Below are 19893 nucleotides of genomic sequence, written 5' to 3'. Positions count from 1 at the left end.
ATAAGGCTCCTATTGCAGATCCTGAAACTATTTCACAGGGCCCCAAAGCTGTAACAGCTGCCTCGGCCAAAAACCCCCTCCCCTCTGAAAGAGAATCTAGGGCATTGGAGAGATGGGGTAAAAAAGTTTATACTTCTGCTACTCTTTCGGCTAGAGCCTTAAACTGTCAATTCCACATGATCCAGTATCAGGAATTTCTGTTAGATCAGCTCACTAAAAAGCTGTCCTCGCCTGAACCTTTAGACCGTAAGTCCCTTCAGGATTTGGTGCATAACACTCAGCAGGTCAGTAATCATTCCTTAAAATGCGGCTATGATGCACTGGAGGCTTCCTTTAGATCAGTTATGACTGGTACAGTGATCAGAAGGCATGCATGGTTAAAAGAGTAATCCTTACCAGACCATGTAAAGTCAAAGCTTCTGGATGCTCCTATGGAAAAGCACAGCTTGTTTGGTTCCCCTGCACAGCAAGTGTTGAAGAAGGTGGAAGAAAAAGCTAAATCTGTCCAGACAGTCAAGGATTTCTTACAGGTCCAGCCTCCGAGGTTTAGTAGGAACTGGCCTTCCAAAAATTGGTCCTTTCCAGACAACACCAGAACACAGAGAGGCAGAAACAGACGCCCTAGAGGCAGAGGTCAGTCCAGAGGTGCCTACAGGGGACGTCAGTGGCAGCCTAACAACCAGAGAACTACTGCCACAGATCCAGCCACTACCACTTCTACAGGACAATCACAGTGACTTGGCTCTGAAACCGCCTACCAGGGAACAACTGGCAGCACCCTTAGGCGGAAAATTAGCCTTATTTTCAGTAAATTGGCATTGCATTACAGGAGACAAATGGATTTTACAGACAATAGACAAAGGCTACAGGTTTCACTTCCATACTCTTCCAAGGAAGAGAGGAATGCCAAACCTACCTCCAAACCAAAGGACAAACGCTCTACAGCAGATAGACCACTTGCTAAGGATGAGAGCTATAGAAAAGGTACCGGCTATGGAACAAGGACAAGGATTTTATTCAAGGCTTTTCCTAGTACCAAGAAAGGAAAACCAATGGAGACCTATCCTCGACCTGTCCGCTCTAAACACATATATTACTGTTCCAAAATTCAAAATGCTGACCCTACAGCAACTTCTTCCCATGCTGGGCAAGGAGTCTTGGCTGGTGACCCTGGATCTCAAGGAGGCATACCTGCACGTCCCCATACGACCAAATTGCAGAAGATACCTCAGATTTCTTGCAGGATCAGAGCATTATCAATTCTCAGCATTGCCTTTTGGCCTATCTACTGCGCCCAGAGTATTCACGAAATGCCTGGCATCAGTAATTGCTTATTGCAGGCTTCAGGGAATTCAAATTTATCCATACCTGGACGACTGCCTGTTACAAGCGGACAGCAAAGTCAAATTAACACAAGATTTGAAAAAGGTTATTCTCCTGCTACAAGCCCTGGGATACACAGTCAACACAAAAAAGTCAAGGCTGATACCATCCCAAAGGATTACCTTCCTGGGTGCAGAACTGGACACAACAAACCAGATGGCATTCCTCACAGCAGAAAAACAGAAGCAGTTACCACTTTATTTCATGGCATTAACAACGCAGAACCAACTTACAGCAAGGAAAATCTTGCAAGCCCTGGGTTACATGGCATCCTGCATAATAATAATTCCACATGCCAGACTACATATGAGGAAGTTACAATGGTACCTGAGGAATATATGGTCTCAGCACAAACACAGCCTAGAAACCAAAATTCCAATAATTCCATGCCTGAAGCAAGAATTCCAGTGGTGGGCCCAGGCCTGTCAATTGAACAAAGGGCTGCCCTTCCACAGGCCTCACCCAAGCCAGACTATCACCACGGATGCCTCAGACCTCGGATGGGGGGCACACATGGTGGACAAGTGTATACAAGGCTTATGGACTCAAGACCAGATGAACCTACACATAAATCAAAAAGAGATGCTGGCAGTAAAACAGGCAATTCAGACATTCAGACCATTTCTTCAACAGGGTCATTTGCTGATAAGGACGGACAACACCACGGTTATGTGGTATATCAACAAACAGGGAGGCACACATTCATATCCTCTATGCCGGATGGCAATGGACCTCTGGAATGTGGTCCTGAGCCTCAACATTCAGCTCCAAGCCATATTCGTGCCAGGAAAAGAAAATATACTAGCAGACATCTTAAGCAGAACCACCACGGATGCCCACGAATGGATGCTGCATCCAGACATCTTCAGAACCATCACAAGGAATTGGGGACTGCCAGAAATAGACCTGTTCGCATCCCCACACAACCACCAATTGAAAAAATTCTGCACAAGGACATACCACCCACTTGCTTGGAAGGTGGACTCCTATCCTTCAGTTGGGAAAACCTGACAGCATATGCATTCCCACCTCTTCCTTTGATGCACAAAGTGCTACTGAAGATCAAAGAAGATCACCCGAAGATCATCTTGATAGCTCCAGATTGGCCAAGACAACATTGGTACCCGCTGCTGAGGAGTATGTCCCGGGACACGCATGGCCTCTACCCCTAATACCTCTACTGCTAACACAGAACAACTTCAAAATCCTGCATCCAAACTTGAAAACACTGCAGCTAGCTGCTTGGAACATTACATAAGAAAAACTAACCCAGACTTATCTCAAAGGGTTAGAGACATTATCTTGGAGGCTCGCAGACCCTCAACAAGGAAAACTTATTCAGCAAAATGGAAAAGATATCTCATTTGGAGTGCAACAAAAGGAGTAGATGCATCATTGCCAAACATAGCTAACATCCTGGAATATTTAGCAGAGCTTTTCCACAATGGCCTGTCTTACTCCTCCATTAAGATTCATGCATCAGCAATTTCAGCAGAATACAACATGGATCCTCCAGTCTTTTCTCAACCTCTACTCAGACAGTTTCTCAGAGGAATTAAAAATGTAAAACCACCGAGGAAACCACCATTGCCTACATGGGACTTGAACTTTGTGTTAGAAAAGTTGACACTTCCCCCTTTTGAACCAGCAGCAACAACAGAATTACAGTACTTATCTTGGAAGACTGCATTCCTTCTTGCAATCACTTCAGCTAGAAGGGTTTCTGAATTACAGGCATTAATGGCAGTACAGCCCTTCCTTATCTTCCATCAGGATAGAGTATCCATAAGAACTAATCCTACCTTTATGCCAAAGGTGGTCTCCAGGGTATCCTTAAACCAAGCAATACACCTACCAACATTCTTCCCCAACCCACAGAACAGGGGGGAAAGATTGCTGCATACCTTGGATGTACACAGACAATTGCGCTACTACCTGGACAGAACCAAGAACAATAGAAAAACTGACCAGCTTCTGGTAGCATATGCAACAGGAATGGAAGGAAAAGCAATTTCAAAACAAACAATCTCAAAATGGATAGGAAATTGCATTAGATTTTGTTATTCTTTTCATGGAAAGGCAACTCCAGAAAACATCAGACCTCATTCCACAAGGGCTACAGCCACTACTACAGCTTTCTTACGAGGAGTGGCTACCAAAGACATTTTAGAGGCTGCTACTTGGAGCTCCGTGCATACATTTGCCAAGCATTATAATCTGCTTTTATACTCCAGATCCCGAGCAGGTTTTGCCACTGCTGTTTTGCAAGGGATCTTAACTACACCATAAACTCTTAGTGCCTCCTTAGTGCCTCCTCCCCCAGTTTGGCTATGGTGTTCTACCCATTTGTAAGGACTGCAGATGCATCCTTGAAGGACATAGTACAGTTTTGTACCTACCATAAATGTAGATGTCCGAGAGGTATGCATCTGCAGTCAGGATTACCCACCCTCCTTCCCCTCTGTGGTACTCCTAGGGTATTTGCCCATCTTGTAGCTAGCTGGGGGAATCCATTATGGTGTATTTGTTTGTATATATGTATATACATGTTTATTTCTATTTGCTCTCTTTTGTTTGGAAATATTTGCATTTATCCAAATTTAGCCTTCCTAGAGGGCACCTGGCATCTGGGGCAAGAAACACTGACGAAAATGGCATTGGCTGATGCCTTTATACGCGCAGAACTGCAGCTATGACGTCGGGTGAAGTGCGACATCAGCTGAGGCCAGACCCAGACTTTGCAATCCGGCCGACCGAAGGGCTGCCTGAGGCCAGGACAACCCATTTGTAAGGACTGCAGATGCATACCTCTCGGACATCTACATTTATGGTAGGTACAAAACTGTACTTTTTCTGGCACCATGAGTGACCAGGCTTCCGGATTCAAGAAATATACCACTGGAGGGCACAAGATTCCTCCCCAACCCTCATTCACTAGTGTGTACTTTTTAGGAGTGGATCATCTGGATGTGGAGTGTGAGTTTTGCCCTTCTTTTGATGCTTTGACTCTCAGAATTAACTTGTGTTGATCAAAGAAAGTTCTCCCTGGAGACGCTTCAGATGCAGCTAACTGTTGTTAGGACACTTATTCAAGTCATTGCCAGCTACAGGACCCGCTCCATGAATCAGGACACCCACTCTGCCTGTTTGGATCTATTTGAGTCTATTAATATACATCCAAACAGCATGGTTTTGGGGAACCTTAACTACCCAGCCATTGACTGGGTAAATTACTGTTGCTCCAACTCATTTGCCCAAAGGTTCCTTGGCTTCGTTAAAGCCAGTGCCCTGGACCAGCTGGTTGCCACCCCCACAAGAGGTGCCAACATCCTGGATGTGGTGCTCACCAATATGGGGGAACTACTGTAGCACCTCCACTGTGATTTCCTCCTTGGTGAGATCTGACCACACATTGGTATCATTCGAAGTAAATATCACACCTAACCCCCCCCCCCCCAATAGCAACTAAACTAAAAAACTTCTGCAAAGCAGATTGAACTGACAACTATGCTGAGCTCTACACCAGTGCTTTATAGAAACACCTGTATAACTGCATTGACTCGGACGTACCTGATAGGACGAAAACAAGCTCCTCAAGGAAGAGCAAACCTGCCTGGTGGACAACTGCCATTAACAGGCTTTTCAATAAGAGGAAGAAATTGCTGTTTAAGAGTAAGAGGGAGTGAGCCCTCCCAAACTGGAAACACTCTCTCCTCAGCTTTAACAAGCAAATAAGACTTCTTGTGAAGTCTTCCAAAGCAAACTATGAGTTCAGATTAGCTTCTTCAACAAAGGACAGCCACAAGACATTCTTTAGTTACATCCGTAACCTAAAAGGAAAGGCCCAGATTTGTGCAGAATTGGTAGTTAATAATACCACATATATTGAGCCTCTGGACATAGATTAACCTGCCGGCAGACAGGTTCTGTGAAAACTTCACTTCACTGTCCCTGCTATACATACCCCTTGACATTCCTACCACCTGTCCCCTACATTTTATCTCTAAAGAGCAGGTCATAAATGCCCTCTCTAAGGCCAAAAACACGGCATCTGTAGGACCTGATAACATCCCAGACTGCATCCTGCATGGGCTCCAACATGAATTAGCAACACCATTGGGTACTCTTTTCAATCATAGTCTAAGCACTGGCTTCATACCAGCTGAATGGAAAACAGCCACCATTATTCCTTTGCACAAAGGTGGTGCTTCCACTGACCCTGGGAACTATAGATCTATTAGCCTGACTAATCTTACCTGCAAGGCCATGGAGCGAATCATGGTGAACCTTATCAGCAAAGATATAGGTAATCTCCAAACACTTTCCCTACCCAGTTTGGATTACTCAAAGGGAAGACCATACCTGTTAAACCTGGCGGACGTTTTTGAGACAGTCAAAAAGGCCCTGGACAAGGGGAAAATCTGTGCATTCAGCCTACCTGGACTTAGCCAAGGCATTTGACACTATCCCCCACTCAGGCATCATTGGCGAACTTGCCCAACTAGGCATTAACCCTTATATTGTTAGATGGGTCACTAACTGGCTCACTGATAGAACTCGTATAGTCAGAATAGGGGAATCCACCTCCAACAGCAGACCTGTAACCCGTGGTGTTCCACAGGGATCAGTCCTGGGACCTCTACTGTTTGGAATCTATTTCTACGAAGTACAAGCAAAATCTAAAGGTCTGTGACTGGCAAAGTTTGCTGATGACTGCAAACTGGGAGTTGTCATAGGATCTCCAAATTATGTCAACATCCTACAAGAGGGTCTTACACAAACAAATGATTAGTGTCAAAGTCATGGCCTTAAACTCAATGCATAAAAATGTATTATTATTCCTTTCAGTAAAAGCAATGTTCCTGCTAAATACCACATCAATAGCAACACCTTACGTATGCAGTCAGTGGTGAGAGACCTGGGCACACAGGTTGACGGCAACCTTACCTTTGAACACCATGTCTCCACAGTGGTAAGAAGGGCATTCTATATTGTTCATCTCATAAGTAATGGCATTGCCTCCAGAAAAAAAGAAGTTATAACCTAGCTGTACTCTTCCTCATCAGGCCAGTAATTGAGTACAATGCCCCTTTTGGTATGTACCTTTCTAGGCACCTGCAGCAATTGGAGAAACCACAAAGGTTCCCCACAAGGAAAATTCAAGGTCTTCAACATCTGTCCTGTGGGGATCGTCTGAAATCGCTGTCACTTTATTCTGTTTCTGCTGTTCATATAAGGCAATCTCTGATCCTGCATTATTGGAAATGCTTCATATCCAAAAGTCAAATGGTAAATGGGTTACTCGCTCTAAAGTCCTTAACCTGGTGTATGACATTAATAAAACCTGCTGGAGGGGCAGATTTGTCTCCCAGAGGTTGCCACACCTTTGGAACAGACTCCCACTTCATGTCAAACAGAGCACCTCGTTGGCCATCTTCAAACACAATCTGGACAATTGGATGGGTGATCATAAATTCACCCTGGGGGGGGTTCCACCTGTGTCCCTCTTGGACAGGGGCAGTAGGTCATGATCATGGAAATATGGGTAAGAACGTGACTAGGGTTGTAAGGGCTCTCGGGCCATTAGCCTAGTAACTTCCTATGTTTCTTGTTTTGGACTCTAGATCAAAGAAACTCTCACCAGAAGTGAACAGGAGGGCAGAACATTATCTGCCGTTGACACCTAATTTCCTACCCACCAAAGGACTTTCTTCCGGAGCCAAAAGGATAGAAAGAAGTTATGATTTTGCAAGTCCCTGGAGTAGTGCTCAGAACACTTGTAGTGAACTCTGTCTAGTGGTCCATGCTGTATCAACCCATGCAGCTTCCAGTTCATCTAAAATCCCATGTGCAGACATCCTATTCACTGGTGGTTGACTTCCCCACTGGTGATTTTATGTCATGCATTCTTTGTTCCACTCTCTAATGCCAAAGTGGCCATGGACACCTCCCTTCTAGGGTGGGGAGGCATTTTGAAGTGAAGACCAGTCAAGGCAAATGGGCAATGTCAGAGGCCAGACTTTTTTCTTCAGTATCCTGGAGGTGGGGGCAGTCCTCCTCCTCCTAGCATTGCAGGCCTTTGAGGATTCCCACCCCAAGGGTGTGATTTCTATCCAAACAATATGGCAGTGGTATGGCACATCAAAGAAGAAGGGGTACCAGCTTGTACCCACTATGTCGAGAAGCCATGAGGGTTTGGCAGTGGTGATATCTTCCCAGCTCTTTCTAGTGGCAGTGCACATCCCGTGGAGTTCTGTGTTTTAGCTGACAAATTGAGCAAGTCCATTCTCCTGCCTCACCAAGTGCTCTCTCAATCATTCAGTGGGAGTACTGTCTTGTTTTTGGAAAGGCTAACACTACCTTTATTTGCAGATATGATAGTTCACTTTTGAATTTCCTCATGTGACAGATCCCTTTAGTGGTGGTGGCGATCATCCACAGTGAGTTACTTTGTTAGACTTTTATATGTATCTAGTGCATGTCTTGGCCTGATTATTTGGAATGGGGGCCTGGAAGCCCTCTATGCTTAAGGTTGCTACACTGCCTTACTTTATTTTATTTCTGTCACTTTATTTGATCTCTGTTTTCTTAAGTGTTCTAATAGTGTTGTTATAGGCCTGGAAATGACTGCTGTAACATCTGAATATTCACAGGCAGTTTTGATAGTCTTTGGACAGGACCTTGACCTTCAAGATTGGTACTTAGCTATGGTTTCTTTGCAGTCAGTGTCTTGGACAGAAGACATCCAAACTTTGTCAAGTCTATCAGCTCAGCGGGGGTTCCTCCTTTATCCCAGGAATATAGACATGAGTACTGTGTGTGCCTGTTTTTAACATCTGTTGTGCTTCTCCATAATGCATTTTTTAACTTGTTGTATGACTGCACCTGAATCTTAACCTAACCTCTTGGGCAGACCCTATGAACTCAAAACACTTTCCAGATTTAAGTCTATTTTCCAAACCCAAAGTAATAGCTAGTGGTTATATGTTGCCTTGGTCACATTTTTGTCCCATTATTTATTTATTTTGATTCAACATGGTATTGGGCCCTCTTCAGCCATAAACTGGGTCCATAGCACAGATACAAAACAAAAAACATCTTAAAGGTGTGAAGTAGTATACCAGTTATAGTAAAACAAATATTAACATATTTGTAGTGTGGAGTGCCATTTTGCATCCTGTGGTTACAATTTAGCACAGTTGATTTCTTTTATGTAGTTTATACAGTTGATTTCTGTACGTATACTTGCTACAAGATTTTTTATTTTGATTATAAATGTAGACTGTAGGTTGTATTGGAAGACTGTGTGGGTATATAGTTCCTGGTTATGGACTCTCACCTTTAAATAGGGAGTGTGTTGTGACTCAATACTTTCATGAGTAGGCAGCTTCTCCCTTTCTGTTCTCTCTTTCTTTATGCTTGTCTTGGCAAGTAAAGATGGGGAGCTTGTTGTCTGTAGTGACCCCAATTTCAGGTTCCTATTACATGATCAAACTTCAACAAGTTCGAACCCTATATGGTCGAAACCATATAGTCGAACTTGCTGAAATTCGAACACAGAAAAAAATAAATAAAAGATGCAACATTAACTGTTGCAAGCAGGGGGGGGCAAGCTCCCCTGCACCCCCCACGTGGGGGGCTGCACCCTCCGCTCTTTAAATATGCCAACTCCGAGACTGCACTATAGTGTGGAAAGGGAATATTTCCCTTTACAGCACTGTAGTGCGATCTCGGAGTTGGTATATTTAAAATCGGGGGTGTGGGGTGCGCAGGGGGGCTTGACCCCCGTACTTCCAACAGTTATTTTACTGTTGCATCTTTTAATTTTTTTGTTTTCCCGTGTTCGAAGTTTTGAAACTTCGAACAGAGAAGTTCGATATTGTCATGTTTGAAGTTTCAAAACTTCGATCACGTAATAGGAACCCCCCAATTTCTGCATTACATTCTGGAGGTCATAAAGTACCAAAGCAGTCACTTTACACCAGGGCATGTTTTAATAATAGTAGAAATAAAGACTAAAACCGGGATTATTTGTAGAGTAGCTCCCCCACCAGACTGCCACATGACATCTGTCTAATTAGAACTAAATGAGGTTGCACAAATATGAAGTCATGGGGAGAGGGACAGATGTTGGTTAACTTGTATATTTTTATTTCATACATCAAGATACTGTCAAGGGAACAGCCATGTGTAGAGATCCAGTGATACTTATAATAGAGGGGTTCATAATGGTTATGGTCTTTACTTCAGAAGTACAAGGTGTACATGGTTTGATTCTAATCTCTGGTTATTGGCTAGGCTTGTAATAATCTCCTGACTGATACACTAGTACGTACTTATGAAACTGTATGTGGGTGGGACTTAAGTTTATTCTGGCATTTGGCTTAGAGGATTAAGGAGCTGTTAACAAGCTCTTTCTGGAGTTGGGAGTTGGCATAATGCTTAAGGTGTTTACCTTATAGACACAAAGTACTAGGTTTGAGTCTCACAATTGAGAGAACTTGGCTAGGCTTAAAATAGCCCTCAGGGGCAGCTAACCTAATACTTGCTTATGAACCTTGTTATTATAGGGCATATGAAGAAACTGTGATTTGTACAGGCCACATTTGTTACCAGCAACATGCCAAGGTAATTTTAAGATTTGTATTCTTATAGTTGGGGATTTTACCTAGTTAACAGCATAAAATAAATATATAATGACTATTCTTGAGAAGCAGGTACATAATGCCATAGATGGAGTGATTGCTATCAAAGTGCATTAGTAACTCCTTCGGGATATACCAGCTGTGCTTTCTAAGGCCCATGATTTTATGAAGGAAAACATTGTTAAAGCCTTTAAACATTGGAAGGGAACTAACAGTATTTAACCTGAGTTTATTTTTCTTCCTAGGTAAGAGAAACTGTGGAAATGAGGTGGCTAGTTTGCAGCTGAATGGGACAAGATTCAGGAGGCAGATTGCGAGATCACAGTTCTTTGGCTGAAAAATAGCAAAGTTAGCAGTGAACTCTAAGATAAACAGTTTAAAGGTGAGGCACAAAACGTGGAGGTGAGAGGTGGAACACTTACATTTTCATCTTGAAATTATTTTTGTGTGCATGGACTCATGCGACAATTCATCAGGCATGACAGATTTTGCTTGTAATTTTTATAGGTTAATCTGGCATGGATTTTTTTTTTATTGCAACTTCTTTAGTATTGTCTGCTTCAGAAATAAATTTTGGTGTTTCTAAACTGTTTGTTAGTGTGTATGGCTTGCATATATACAAGACATTTTTTTTCAAAACCTTCTTATTTATTTACAGTACCTTTCAAATTTGTTATGGCAACCTCGTCAGAGGAAGTCTTACTGATCGTAAAGAAGGTACATCATAAAAAACAGAATGGGGCATTGTATCTAATGGCAGAACGAATTGCATGGGCATCTGATGGAAAAGACCGATTTGCTGTTAGCCACATGTACACTGACATAAAATGTAAGTAGAGCTGTTTTGGTGATTGGACGGGTTTTGGACAAATTTCTCATAACCATTTCTATATGGTACAACAGATAAGAGTATTGCATTTCATTGTCTTAATTGTACTTTTAAAACATTTATATGGGTACAGGATCCCATTCAGGGTTGAAGTATGAAATACATTGCTAAAGGCAGATATTAGATTGTAGGGTTACAAAAATTTGCAGAGTTGCTTGAGTCAGATGGAAGTAGTTATTTGTACATACTGCTGTCATTTTCCTTTAAATGTCATTGGTACAGAAATAAAATTGGGCTGCATGTTGGTAAAGTCATCTGGTACATCTGTGAGTTGTTTTAAAAAGTGTCATTCACTGTAAAGTGGTAAGAAAACAGTCTGGTAACAGAAAGCCTAATATCAGCAGGGATTGGACAGCTCAGCATATAAAACTTTCCCAAACTATTTCAGTCCTTTCTGTGTCCAGTAATCAACTGCAGTGCCATTCCTCTCCACATCTGTTTTGTGCTTCAGCATACATCACTGAGAGTCAGCACCAAGCTATTTGCTATTTTGACAGAAAAAATTATTCTAAATGGTGTGTTAAGAGTAAGCAATAAGGGTTTCATATGTGTGAAAAATGTCCATCGTTCCAACCCTGTGAAGGTACACAGCAGAGATCTTCTGCAGCAGCCTAAGAATCCCCAAACCTCACATGAAACTTAAACACCATAATCTCACAAAGTAGCCAAGCCTATTCCTTTCTGTGCAGGTTGCAAGACTCTCCACAACAAGTGATGATGATGTGTCTATAAGTGTATTATTGTTACAGAAACTGTCTCCTTTTTTGGCATCTAAAGTCTCTCTTCTGTAGCTGACAGAGTGATCAATCAGTATGTAATCCGAAGCCCAGTCTGTAGAAAACATTTGTCTATCCATCTTTACTGAATTTGACTATAATAAAGCGATGAATAACCTTATTAGAGTTCAGAAGAGGTTATCTGTTGCCCCTTCCTTATCTGGTTGTTGGTAGAACTGAGATTTTTTTTTATGTTTTCTCTTGTGAATATGTGTTTCAAATTTTTCTCATCGACCCTCTACTTTTATCACTGGTCAAGAAGTTGTTGACATTGACCCACAAGATATGAATGCCAAGCATTGTGGATTTGTCAAGTTTAGTTAATGTCAGCATTGGGTATTCCACTACAAGGTTTGCCACCAGTGTTAATAGTTTATGCTGTCTTAGTTGGTGAAGAGGGGCTTATCTTTCTCATTAGACAGTGCAGCAGTTTTGCAGTGAATGCCAACCTTGGTACCTTTATGACACAGAGTATGCAGATGTGTCTGCGATGTCACTGATGGTGCAAGTACTGTTGTAGCACCTTCCACTATGTTTCCAACCCTACATTTGCACAACATGTAGATCCGATCCTTCAGGAGCCTTTGGCTTTACCATTTGGTCCTCAGCAAACCAATAACATGAAGCGATTTGCAGCATTCTTTGGCATTCAAAACTTTTTATTCTGCATCTTCAGAATCTACCATATCTGAAGGTCAAAAGGAAGTTCCTTATGCAAGAAGAGGCACTTTGACATCCTGATGCCATTACCCATGCTGGATGTTGATGACTAGGAGAATGCAAATTTCCTGTTATCCCCCTAATGACCTCAAATTTAGGGAGGTCTTGTATATGATCAGGCAGGGGGAAATGGGCCATCCAGCAATTCTCTTGGGAGGTCCTGTCGTAGATGAAATTGTTTCAGGTGGGAAAATCACAAATTCTTGTTACAAGAAAACATTTCAGGATTCTGTGGCCACCTAAAGGTCTTGAACTTTTGGTTAGAGAATCCTAAGCCAGATATTCATGCTGCAGGAACAGCCCTTAAAATACTGAAGGTTCTTTTAGAGCAACAGAATCCAGCATTGAGTGCACATTTGACTTAGGCTTATTTGAGGACATAGGATGATCTTTATGAATTTCTCCTTTCTAGCCCTCTGTTTGGCTCTTAAGGGATGACAGCCTTAGAGATCACAGAAAAGAGAACAAAGCCCTCTCTGCTATTGGTGCAAAATTCTAGCCTCTTTATTGTCCTGCAGTGACCCAAAGGACCCTACATCCAATGTGGTTTAGACATCGGCTACTGCTGAACAACCAACAGTCTGGGAGGAATGCTTATTGCTAGGGCAACTTCCAGAGAGGTCACCCTTCCAGAAGGAAAGGTTCTCAGCAGAAGAAAGCTTTGTATTCCAACTCTGGGTGATCAGCACCATCTCTGATGCTTTGGCCAAGTGTCATCTTTCCAGGCTGTCTGGGTCAGTCTTTCCCCCTCACTTTCTATCCTGGCTCTCACTCAGAAAGGACAAGTGGCTAAGAGCTGTGATACACAGGAATGTGTATAGTTCTTTTTCATACCCCCACCAAGGGTACAGTTGTTACCCTCATCTGTTAACCCACACTGTCAAATTAGTAACAAGAAGATTAGTCAACAAGCTTTTAATAAAATTGTGCATCCATGAAGCCCACCAGATCAGAAAGGATCAGGATATTACTCCAAATTCTCTGTAGTACTGAAATAAACAAAGGACCTAAGGCCTGTTTTAGATTTAAGCAGCCTTCATCCCCAAAGAAACCTTTTGAATTTGTCATTGTGCAGTTCTTCCTTTCATGCTTATCATGAAAAGAGATTTGATGCACTCTTTAGACCTCTAGAATACAACATACTTTCACTTTGGGATAGCCAAGGAGTTTGGGAATTATCTTTGCTTTCAGGTAGATGCTAGTGACTACCTTTTGGCCTCAGCATAGCTCCCATGACATTTGGGAAATCATCAAATGCATGTCTGTTATAGCAGCCAGCCAGTAGCTGCAGGGACTCAAACATTACCTTAACATGGACAGCTGGTTGCTTGATACTCCTTCCCTAATAGTTCTGATATTGGCTTTGGAGGCTGTATTTAGTGTTCCCTTCTTTGAGTATAACGGTGAACGTTGCAAAGTCCCAAATGGATCATTCTCAGCTGCAGACATTCATTGACTGCATTCTAGATGCCTTAAGATGCAGAGCCAGTTGTTTTCACGACAGGATTCAGCCTCTTTAGCACAATATGTCATGCTCATAAACTCTCAGTTAGCTTCTGCTGATCTGTGTTAACAGAACTGAGCCTCATGGTAGCAGCCATTCCTATAGCACCATTTGCGAGATACCAGATGAGAGTTCTTCAGTGCTAAACATTTGAAATGTCAGAAGTTGCTCACATTGGAGATTGAATCGCCAAAAAAACAGACTTGCATTTACCAAGTCTGAGATGTCCATTCCACAGAATATCCCCTTTTCTCTGAGATATAACAGCCTAGGAATTGGTATACATAAGTGTGGGTGTGGGGCATGTTGGGGACATGCTTCCCACATTGGGGTTGCAGGGAGGGGCTTGCCTCCTACAAAAAAAAAAAAAAAGGTAGTTTAAAGGAGAAAAATGGTTTGAGACTTTCTCTTTCCGTGTCTTTTATTTTTTAATCTGTTTTCCTGTCTGTCTGCACTCAGCGTTATGAGTGCCAACTTGTCAATAGGTAACCTTCTTTAGTAGATGCTATCAGTACAGCAGTCTGTTATTGGATCCAGTTTCTTAACAAGATGTTGAGGTATTGCAAAAGACATCTGTAGTAATGGATGTATATGCCCAATCTTGCACAAGACCAACCATTCCAAGTTCTCATTCCACTGGTAGCATTAGGAAGGGCAGACTGTCCAAGATGTCTTGACCCCCTGCAGAGCTCTCCTTACATCAACATATGGAATATGAGGGCAGTCCTTGCACTTCAGGCTTTCAGGACTCCCTAATGTAGTTTATGAGAACATGGCACTGGTATGCTGCATGAAAGCAGGAGGTACCCTCCCCCACCCCCTGTGCTGAGAAGCTGTAAGAGGTTGGGAATAAACTTTGTCATCCAGTCACTTTTGATAGGCAGCTATATCCCTAGGGAAGCTAGTTCACTGGCAGATAAGCTAAGGCCTGATGACCCACTAGTGGCCCCTTGGTAGTGTGGAAGTTATTCTGCCAATGAGGCAAGCCTTGCTACGACCCCTTTTTCCTCACTAACCCCATTGTCAAGTGTAATTGCTTCTGATCCCTAATCCTTCCACTGTGGGGAGGGGAGCGGATTCCACAAACATGCCTTCATCTAGAAATGATCTCTTGGACCACTTCTTACTCCCGTCCCCCATTCCTCTGATTATGATGTTCATTCAGTCCACAGTTATTTTCATAGCCCTATTTTAGATTTGCCAAGTAGTTTTTTCTGTTTGTCTTAATTTTTTGAGGAACTACTCTGTCTTCGTCACTTTGGACCCTGTGTCCCACCCTTTGAATAAAACTCATCCAGACCTTCTGTCCTTACATTTAAACATATGGTATCTCCACTTTCTTTAATGTCTGGTAATCCTTTGTATCCTTCCAGGTTAGTTCAGATAACAGCTTCTTCTGAAAACACACACTTCTAAGACCCATAAAGAAAATGAATGCATTTCTCCAAGTAGGTCTCCTGTAGAAGCTTGGCTCCATTCATAGCTCCAATTTCATCTATTTTGGAATACCTTGATGACACATTTGACCCTGGAATCTGTACTCATCTGTTAAAGTCCACTCTTCTGCTGTAAAAATAAATAAATAATCATCAAGGATACCTGGCTTTATGGCTTAGCAAGAAGGAACTCTGACTGTGATCCAGATTGACAGAGTTCAGTTAGCAACCCTTGTGTTGAAGGAGCTGGGCAAGGACAAAAGAGGAATGAGGGGGCAGAGCCAACTCACCTGTCTAAGGGGAACGAGAAGGATTTGCATACTAATGGGGGCCTCATGTGTGAGAATGATCTTTTGCTGATGGAGAGCTGGCAAACTGTCTTGATGTTCCTTTTGGCAGGTGAGGGTTTGCTTGGTGGGAACACGGTCACAGAAGTAGGAGAGTCAATCCACTGCACAGCCACATTCAGGTAGCCTTACCCACCCATGTGAAATGTTGTAAGGTCGAAAAAAAATCTTGAGCCATCCCTTATGGCTGCCTGAATGATGTCCCATCTCAATCATCCTTCACCTTCACCAATTGGAACAAATGGGCAAGTTTGTCAAGAAAGAGGGAAGGAGGAGAAGGAGGGATGGTGCGATAATCAGCAGGCAGCTGGGGTGGGTATGGGGATAAAAAAAAATAATGTTCCACTTGGAGGTGACTCCTTATCTTGTGATTTCCTTAAAAGTTTGTAAAGCCTTTTTGAATGGAGCATTTCTTTTAATGCTTCTGTGTGGACCTAAGAATTGCTGCTCTAATTGTTTGTTATTTTAAAATTTTGGCTGTGTCATCTAGTATTATACCTCCATTGTTGATGTAGAGTTGTATTACATGTTAAATACTGATTCTAGTTACTCAAATTTGTATTATGTATGTTCTCATGCTTTTCTGTACTTTGTACATATATCTTCAATACTCATTTTTTTTAAATTTGTGTTTGCCTGATTGACCCGGATCATGGTTGAAAAGGGCACTTGGATCAATCCGCTTATTCAGGTAAATAATAGGTGGATGGATAGATAAATTCACCCATCACATTTTAATCTGCAAGACTGATTTTTACATCAGTGGAGAAGTAAACAACTGTTGTCTTGCAGTGTATGTATGCTCTCTCTTTAACAATTTTTACTCACACGAACATTGCACAAGTTGTTAAATTCCTGTTAATCCTAACTGCTTGTATTGTTCCATACATTCCATTTATTTCAATTAAATTTGCTGTTTTCCTTTTCTAAAGATCACACCTTCATTTCTTGTATCTCCTGTACAGTATTCAGAACTTGTCTTATGCTGTGAATAGATTTTGATTTCCTGTTTCTTGTGATTGCTTTTTTGTCACCCAGTAGTATTAACTTTAGTAATCCACCACGTCTAGGCAATTCACATTCTTTATAACAATTCAAAGTAATTATTTACGTGGTTGCAACCATTTGTTCCTCCAACATTTCTGTCAAAGTTTTCTGAATAGAATTATTAAATTCTGCTAACCTGTTACTTGTTACATTCCCCAAAATATGTTCCCAATTACCTCTGTCTTTCTCATTGCACCTCCAGCTTTTGTTGTGTACCAGAGTTAAGAAATACAAACCAGACCTGTTCTTTCACTTAGCATTCCCCTATTGCTTTCCATTTAGCTGCACTCTGTAATTAATCCCTGATAGAAAAGTAGTCTCTAACATGCAGTCCAGACTTCTGCTTAGCTTCATTCCACACCATCATCTTTCTATCTTGAGTTATTTGCTCCCAGTACTGGTGATGCTTCGATAATCTCCTGCAGTAAATTGTAGCCCTCCTTGTGGCTCTTTTCTGTACCCCTACTTGTTAAAAATCTCCATTCCCATGCTCTCAGTTCTTGAATACGTTCTGTTTATTTACTATTTTCCTTAAGGGCTTGCATCCTAAACCCTTAGAAACCTTTTTATCTTGAACACACCACCCCCCCCCCCATCATTATCCATTTCCACTTTGATTTATAGCCAGAGTTATGTATATGAACTTTTACTGCATAGCTCTGAAGCACTCCTTCATATCATGTAACCCTGAACCACCTTGTTGTATAGAGAGAATCAACTTATTCCACTTAACTCTTGCCGTCCTTCCCTCACAAATTACTTCAGCTTCCCCTTTGGTTGATAAAAATATGCTTGATCTGTGTGTAAAACTAAAGGGATTAAAAATGTCATTACTTGTGTCTTGCTATTCATAGCCATAATCAAGAGCTTCCAGTTTCTCACTTTTGTCTCATTTTGTTGACGTTCTTTCCTCATATCCTTAGCAGCCATAACAGAATCCTTTTTAGTCCATACTCCTGAATACTTCATCTTATTATGTCCCATGAATGTGGGTTTTGCTAAACCAATTCATGCATGGGTACATAGTTTACTGATATAATTTTTGCTTTATCTTTATCTATTTTATATCCTGAAAAGACATTAACATTGGTTCCAAATGTTTCACAACATGGAAATGTCCTTTTCTTGATTTATCAAGTACAAAATAATATACGTAAGCTAACTTTTCTTGAGTATTTCACTAGCTATATCCTTGAATTTGTGAATCCCTTATTTTCTTTGCCAGCAGCTTGATATAAAAACAAATATCATTGGGGAAAAGAGGACATTCTTGCCTGGTTCTTCATTTCAAACACAGCTTGCCAAAGAGGAACCCAGTCATCTTAATTATTGCTTCCAGTATTTCATATGTCCTCCTTAGTAACACTTGTCATTCTGTCAGAGTTCACAAAAGCTACTGTTGCCCTACTTATATCCAGCTGAGTCTCATTGAATTATTTCTGTACATCAAGACCTACCAACAATATCAGTGTTTTCTTACACTTTGCTTCCCTTTGAATCAGAATTGTTCTGTTAATGTTGCCATATGTTTACCTTCCCTCCACAAAACTGCATTATCCCATATCTATCAACTTTGGTAATACCTTTGCCATTCTCTTAGCCAGTATAGACATAAATAGTTTATAATTATGATTAAAAATTGCAGTGTGTCTATATGAAGCTGGATCAGATGGTTCTGTATCCTTTTTGGATAACACAGCCATTGCAGTTTTTTCCTTCTACCTTTTCTCTGTAAAATATTGTTAGTCTTCCAGATCTTTTATTACTTGCTTCCCTTCTAACTTACAGATTTCCACATAAATACCATCTGTTCCTGAAGACGTCCCTTTTGACTGATTAATTGTGTCACCATTTTCTCATTTCTTCCTGTCTCCACTATTACTAGTTGATACTCTTCTTCCTCTAACCATGACATAATTAAGTTTCCAATAAATATATCAGTTTGTGCCATTTCTTGGTTTCCCTATTCCGCTGCTTTATATACGTTTTCACAAAATTTCAAAAATGTACAAAATATCTCTAATACCCTTGTAGAATCTCCGAAAGTTTTTCTTGGCATAGGCTCCCTATGCATGGCTACAACTTTTTGTACTTTCTGTTGCCTAAGTCATTGTGCTAAATGTTTTTGTACTCTAGAGTTGAGTTGTTATCAAAAATAGTTGCTTAACAGTCTCCATTCTAAACTAATGCTTAGTATGCAGATACTCCTGTATTTTTCCTTTGGCAGTTGATCTTCCTCTTGTTTTGTGAGATTCCCCTTCTGCTGTACTTTAGCCTTTGTCATCCCCTGTAAATAATTCTGTTACTTTTTTCTCCATAAAACATTCTCTTATTTCTACCATGTTTTTTCATTTATACCAAGTTTTTGAACACAATTTTAATTTTATCCCACTCATTAGCTATCCCTTCTGAAAATATTTCTGTCTTCCTTAATAACTCTTGAGTCATATCCACTACAGTTCGTTAAATTCATGTCTTTTTAACAGATACATGGGAAAGCATCAGTGTCTCATTTTACATCATTATCTTTTATATTTAATAGCCAAGAGAGACAGTTGTGCCACAAAATCAATAACTAAAATAATGTCCCAAAGGCGCAAAACCAAGGAGAGCAGCAAACGGAACTTCCCAGTAAAATCAAACTTTTATTGGTATTTACTCTGACAAAACACTATGTTTTCATCTCACTTTCATCAGACTTCATCAGATACGTCAGTTTCAAAAAAAAAAATCACCTTGTATAAGTAATTATACATAATTATCCATCCAGTCACTATGTTCTACCAATTAATCCCAATCATATGTAGTAAATATTCTTTTTTTAAAAACACATGAAATATATAACCATCGTATCTATCCAATTAATGCCCTTTCTAGCTGGATTTGTTGGCTGCGCTCATCCTGCTCACTGTTTGGTTGTATTATAGTAGATTATTGAGGGACTGTGTAAGAAGCTATTACTAGAAATCTGCTGCTTGAATTTTAAATAACGCTTACAATTATTCTAAATTGGAGCTTGGTGATATTGCTACGCTAAAACAAGTGTGTACATTTTATCTCTCCCTAGGTACTTGCCCCGTATATAGTAACCGCGTGGCTACCAAGAACTAGATATTGAATCAGGAAGGACTTTTACCACGGTGCGA

At 41.2% G+C, this 19893-nt stretch overlaps 1 protein-coding gene across 1 annotated transcript in view; it reads left to right on the top strand.

Annotated features, from left to right (window-relative positions):
• GTF2H1 (general transcription factor IIH subunit 1) overlaps positions 1 to 19893 on the top strand; it is a 1328232-nt gene that overhangs the window by 136373 nt on the left and 1171966 nt on the right. Inside the window, exons 2-3 of the mRNA XM_044059405.1 lie at positions 10274 to 10410; positions 10687 to 10857. Of these exons, the coding sequence (XP_043915340.1) occupies positions 10704 to 10857 (154 nt within the window). The 5' untranslated portion in view covers positions 10274 to 10410; positions 10687 to 10703. The remainder of the gene's footprint in view (positions 1 to 10273; positions 10411 to 10686; positions 10858 to 19893) is intronic.

This window comes from Protopterus annectens, chromosome 17.part0 (genome assembly GCF_019279795.1).
Source record: "Protopterus annectens isolate FY-2018-M chromosome 17.part0, PAN1.0, whole genome shotgun sequence".
NCBI lineage: Eukaryota > Metazoa > Chordata > Ceratodontiformes > Protopteridae > Protopterus > Protopterus annectens.
The sequence above is the reverse complement of the archived record's forward strand: the minus strand, read 5'-3'. Positions and strand labels throughout refer to the sequence as shown.